At 36.3% G+C, this 5,889-nt stretch overlaps 1 protein-coding gene across 1 annotated transcript in view; it reads left to right on the plus strand.

Moving 5' to 3' along the window:
- Window positions 1-3,206: 3,206 nt before the first annotated feature.
- LOC106515162 (voltage-dependent calcium channel subunit alpha-2/delta-4) overlaps window positions 3,207-5,889 on the plus strand; it is a gene marked incomplete at its 3' end in the record, with an annotated part of 21,084 nt that continues 18,401 nt past the window's right edge. The window contains 2 exon segments of the mRNA XM_014004823.1: window positions 3,207-3,949; window positions 4,590-4,792. Coding sequence (XP_013860277.1) covers window positions 3,830-3,949; window positions 4,590-4,792 — 323 coding nt within the window.

Here is a 5,889-nt window from a genome sequence, read left to right on the forward strand (position 1 = left end):
TTGTTAAACTAAAATAAATATTTTCATTGGCTATTAAATGTCCCAGTCTTTTTTTATTTTTTTATTTATTTTTTGGGTGGGTTGAGTGGTTCTGAGATTTATCTTTCTTTAKGATGGATAAAACTGCAAGTTGCACCAGTTACTAAAAGTATGCTCCCGTTATTGCTTTAATGTCACTTTATTGCCTTGTTTTAATCCAATCAATAATAATGCCCTCCACAGTTTATCAGTGGTTTTTTACACAACAGGAAACGACCTTGGCCAATTAACTCACACTAACACAATATTGGTTTTTCCACTGTTAATTTCTTCACTGTTTGTCAAGATCACATAACAAGAAAATAAGAGGATGGTCGACTTATAGATACGAATTTCTTATGTGTGAATTTGTGAAGTTTTTTTTACTCTAATAAGGATGAGAGGATTTTACAGTAAACTATATTTACAGTATATGTATTTATTACACATTCATTTTTACAGAAGTTGAGCTGAAATTTGGTGTGGTTCTAGCCGAGAGTCATTCCCAACAAGTAGCTACTCTGATCTCAAATGTCTTTGTTAAAAACATATTTTTTATTTATTCAGGGCTGTGTATCAGCAAGAATTTGGTAATATGATATATTGCAGTATATAGCAATGTAGTGCCTTTTTTTCTCCAAAATATTCAAAWTTTTAAAAACAACATGAAGAGCACACTGCATTACAAGCATAAAATCTTATTGAATTCAGATTATTTTTATTCAATCAGAAGAAAACAGAACAATTAAAATTTATTTGTAAAATCGATGCAAAAAAATACAAAAAAAACAGCTTAAAGAAGATAACATGCATAAAATCATAAATTCAGATTCTTTTTATGCAATCAGAACATTGAACAATAGTGAGAAATGCATTTGTATTTCACATTTCTTCTTACAACATCAATTCATTAAGCCTTAATTAAAAATCGAYACACTGCTTCTGAGAATCAATACAAAATCAGGAAATAAAAAATCGCCTTTTTTTTTTTACACCCCAGTGTGCGGATATATGCATTGATTTAAGAAACTGTTTTCATGTCCCTTGATGCATTAAAAGGTAAAATATAAAAGTGACAAAACTTCTCGATAGTTTTATTTTATTATATATTTTTATTTTTTTATTTATTTAATTATTTTTTTTGCAAAATATATATTTTGCACACTGGGTTATTCAGTTTCATTGTTTATGTTGTTTGTGCAGTACAAATGGTTATATAATGTGGTAAAATGTGCAAACTGTTGATATTAGGTGAAATGATGACAGCCCTTTGCTCCTTTTTCCTTTTCATCAGCATGAGATCCTTGTCTCCTTTCCTTCCTGCTTCCTCGTCCCAACAAACTGTGGCATCCTGTTCAAATCACCATCAGCCTTTACAGCAACGGAAGCAAACATCCAGTTTGAAACCAGGACTCTTTGGGATTAGTGTGTGCATTCGTTTTGAAGTGACTTGTAATACTGAAGCTCATGTCACATTATGCAAAAATACTTACCAAATCTTTTGTTTTGCAGGAGTTAGACACACACGCCTTTTTCTGAGACGAGGAGGTTCCAGATCATTGGTTTAGCTGATGGAGCTAAAAGTAAAGGCTGACTATTAGCGCCGGCTTCGAGTAATCAATGWTTTCTTGTGTGTGTGTGTTTGTGTGTGTCCATGCCCACACAGGCAGGCTCCACTTTAGCTGCTTTTGTATTCTCAGATGGTCGGTGCCCTCCAGCTCGTCACATTAACCGTTTTAACTTCAACTTGATGAGTCAAGTGGTATTATTTCTACAATTATTTTTGGGTCTTTAAATAATAAGTCTCATAGAGTGGAGCTGACTGTGGAAAACCCAGTTCGGAACTATAATTAGCTTCTGCAGGACAAAGGTGAGTAAACTGCATTTCTCTTTTTTATTCCTGCATATTTCTGAAAACGTAATGGATCTTTGTGCTTTTAATGCTGTTATTTTCTAGCTTTTATGTGTTCAAACAGTAGATTAGGTTGCTGGGTTAAGATGAAAATAAAACAAGCATGATCTTACCAAGTGAATAAAATAGTGACTTGTGTTTTAAACAAATATAAATACTCCTACTGGATGTTGCTGCTTCATTCTCATAAATGACATTTGTTGAACTGACTAATATTTCAGTATAAAATCAGATTATATTTGGGACAAAACTCTTAAATAACTTATTTTGGAGGAAAGTAGCTAGGACTATTCGTGATCTTGCTTGATGAGAGGATGAGTACTGTCAGTGTGTCTAACTGGTTTTTGTTACTTTTTAGGACATTTTATAGATTGATCGCCCACCTTGTCAGGACCAGTAGTCCTTACAGGAACAAAAGTCTGATCCTGCACAGGAAAATGTCAGTTTTTGGGTTAGGTTTAGGACTGAGGTTTGAATTGTGAATGAAGGGATGGAATGTTTTATATTGAGCTAGAAAACACAATTTACAAAATACTTATTACTTTTAATATTATATTTATTACTGTTTTTTATATGTTTACTTGACACAATTAAACTGGCAACAATCACATTCCTTCACTTAGACGGTCTTTTACAAAAACATTGCATCAGAAAATATGTGCAAATATTCTAAATTACTATTTATTTTTAGTTTTCTGCCAGGCTAAGGTGTGAACACTGCTCAACCAAAAATCTGTTTAATTTAAAGTAAGGAATGARAAAAAGTGCAATACTCTCTGCTTATTGCTTTCCAAATAAATTCAAACATACATCTATTTTCTCTTTAGATAATACAAATTGATTGACAGCTGTAGGTAGAAGATAACCTCAGCGACACAGAAACCCTAAAAGGTGTGTAGCAATAAKAATCCACTAGATGTCTCTGTGTCAAAAGGTCTTCATCCTCTCTATAAATATAACAAATCATCACACAGGACTTTTATTTTCCTTTCTCCTATTATCATTCCCATTTTTTATTCTATTAATGTATTCATTCATTGGTGTTTAAAAATTAAAAAAAACAAGAAGATGAATTAAACAGGCTAAATAACCAACAATACAGAATGAGAGAATTTCTGGTGAGGCAGATTAAGAGCAAAATAGGACAAACCATACAAATAGGCAGGGAATAGTAGGAGACAGTGGGGTTAAAAGATAAAAACAGAAGAGGGAGATTGTGTGTCGGTGTGGGCAGGTTGTACGAGGGATGTAGAGAGAAAGAGGAAAAAACAGGAGGGATAGCGGGAGGAGGGGTTTAATCCCGCCTGGATTATGGTATAAAGTGGTGCAGGAGAGGAGGAGAAACTCTAGGGAGAGAGGGAGTACAATTTGTTTAACAATCCATCCATCCAACGTCCTTTCTGCATATTTTTTATTTGTGTGTTTTTAAAACTGGGAGGACGTGAGGTCAACACGGGGAGCAAACTGCAGCATTTCATCTGGGAATATGTCTGAAAAGGAGTGAATTTCTTTGAAGTTAAAAGACTTTTTTTAATTTTTATTTGACTTTTATTTTTTATTTTATTTTATTTTTATATATTTTTTTGGATTCAAGATTTAATTTTGTGAAAGAGAAGTGAAAAATGTGGACAACAGAGTCCTAGAGGGGGACGTGTAGGAGGATGGCAGGACGACCCGGTGACCTGTCGTGCACAGATGTGACCTTTGATATCCAAGAGCAAAACCGTTCATTTTTACRTTCATTCAGTTTCTTTACCCGTTTTTTGTTTTCYGGGTTTTGGAGCAGCTGGTGCCTGCCTCCAGCAGTCACTGTGCGAGAGGTGGGGGGACACCCTGGACAAGTTGCAAATCCATCACAGAGACACGTAGAGAGGATTCTGAGTCACTGACGAACCTAACATGCATGTCTTTGGTCTGCGGGAAGAAACCGAGTACCTGGAGAAAACCCACGTGTGCACGGAGCAAAAAATGCAATTTCCACAGAGAGAGGCCGGGAGGCGAACCTGTGACCTTCTCGCTGTGAGGCGACAGCTCTAACCACTGCTTCACTGTGCCGCTCTAAGACAAAAACCTACACTCTTTCATATGTCAGAACATTCTGCTAAGCTGACGTCACATTACTCATTGGGATTATTCTTTAATTTATTCTAGATTTGTTAACTTTCCGTTCAGACTAACATGCTACTTTATAGCTCAGTAAACACGACACAGTGAGTATAATTAGTTTTTTTGTTGGTAATAAATCATTGCTTTAAAATACTTTGCTTTTTAGTTCCCAAAAAAGACAGACTTCTTTTACATACTTCTTAATTTTAATAGTTTTGCACTTTCTTTGCAAGTGCAGTCAGCAAAATATGTCTTCCCGCCTTTTTTTCACGTGTTGGCTTTCCTGAAATTAATTTCAAAATTTTCAGCATTTGTGGAATAAAATTATTATTATTTTTTGTTTTGTTTTGTTGTTTTTATTTGTTAATCATCTCAGGTAACCTTAAGCCTTCTCCTTACTCTAAAAATATGCTACCAGTACGCTAAATGCTTAGCACCTACATTTCCAGCTCTAAGCAGAGTAATTTCAAACTGTAGACCTACAGATTTTGTAAGCAAGTTTTTAGTTAACTTTTAAGTTTTACTTTTTGTTTTATTTCCATTTTTGTTTCAGAGTCAGCTCGCAACAATCACTGGACTGATGCAGGTCGCTGCAGCTGCACAGATAAGCCGCTGGTGTGCGGGAAAAGGCGGGAATGCCATTAAATCAGACAGAAGTGGGCCACACAGAAAGAGGCTGATGATGCTGATGTGGATTATCCTCTCCAGCTCGCTGTGCCCCGTGGCGGATGGGCAGATGAAGATCCCACCAGAAACGTGAGTGTGGCTGCGTTGGGAAACGCTGACAACAAAAACTCTCATTAGCCTAAATTTAAAATGCGCTAACTGTTTCTTTGAAAGTTATAAATCCACCTTACATTTGTGTTGTATGACAGCGTGCTGTCTTTCACCTATAAAGCAGGCACAGGATAACTGCCAACCTACTGCTTTGTTTACATTTTAATCAGGTTATTTCCTGTGTGCACCAYGGAAGTCTTTTTCTTAAACTAGCATGTGATGGATGAGTCAATAGTGTTTTCCTGATTTGGCTGAGTACTCAAGATACATATTGTATGGGCCATCTGTTCACCTGTGAGGTCCAGCTAAGTGCCAAACTACAGCCGCTCCACTGATACACAATGACTTTTAATATTTAAATATTATTCTTTGACATGAATAGATTTGTAATGTAAGTTAGTGATGGATGCCTTTTTAACAGCTTTAAAACAAATAGATATGTTGCCAAGTTGGATTAATTACTTTCTGTTGAAGCCTCCCAAGTGCAGCTGCRCAGCTCCAGAGGTAAATGTGCTGTCAGTCAGCTGGGCCAGTGTTAAACTTCTTTATGCGAGGCAGCAGAGTTTAGCAGGTCACCACAGTTCACTGAACACAGAATTCATTCGTCTGCCTGGGGAAGGTTTGGCATCGGGGCCACTGTTTCTCTGGGAGTTAACAAGGCCGAGGCTGCAACATATGAGGTCAGAGGGGTCGTCTGTTTAGTCGCTGCAGCAACATCATGACACTGCCGCGAGGAGCACGAATACACCATAATCCATATCTGTGACAAATGCTGCCCTTTGAGTTTTCCCATGGAGATAAACTGGACATAAATGAAAACATTGACAGCGCATTTCAAAAGTTATGCAACTCATATTTTCTTTAAAGTTGCCTAACGTAACTAAACACTATAATAATGATTAAAAACACAGTAAATCGGATGTGAAAAGTCTTCAATTATCACGTGGCAAACTCAGGGCCTGTGGGCTGAATCTGGCCCTCGTTAACAATCTATTTGGCCTAAAAGGTAATACTTAAAATGTAAACTTAGTTTAATGGTTTCACCAGTGTTGCTGGATTTAGGGCATTCTTTAAAC

This window comes from Austrofundulus limnaeus, unplaced genomic scaffold (genome assembly GCF_001266775.1).
Source record: "Austrofundulus limnaeus strain Quisiro unplaced genomic scaffold, Austrofundulus_limnaeus-1.0 Scaffold26, whole genome shotgun sequence".
NCBI lineage: Eukaryota > Metazoa > Chordata > Actinopteri > Cyprinodontiformes > Rivulidae > Austrofundulus > Austrofundulus limnaeus.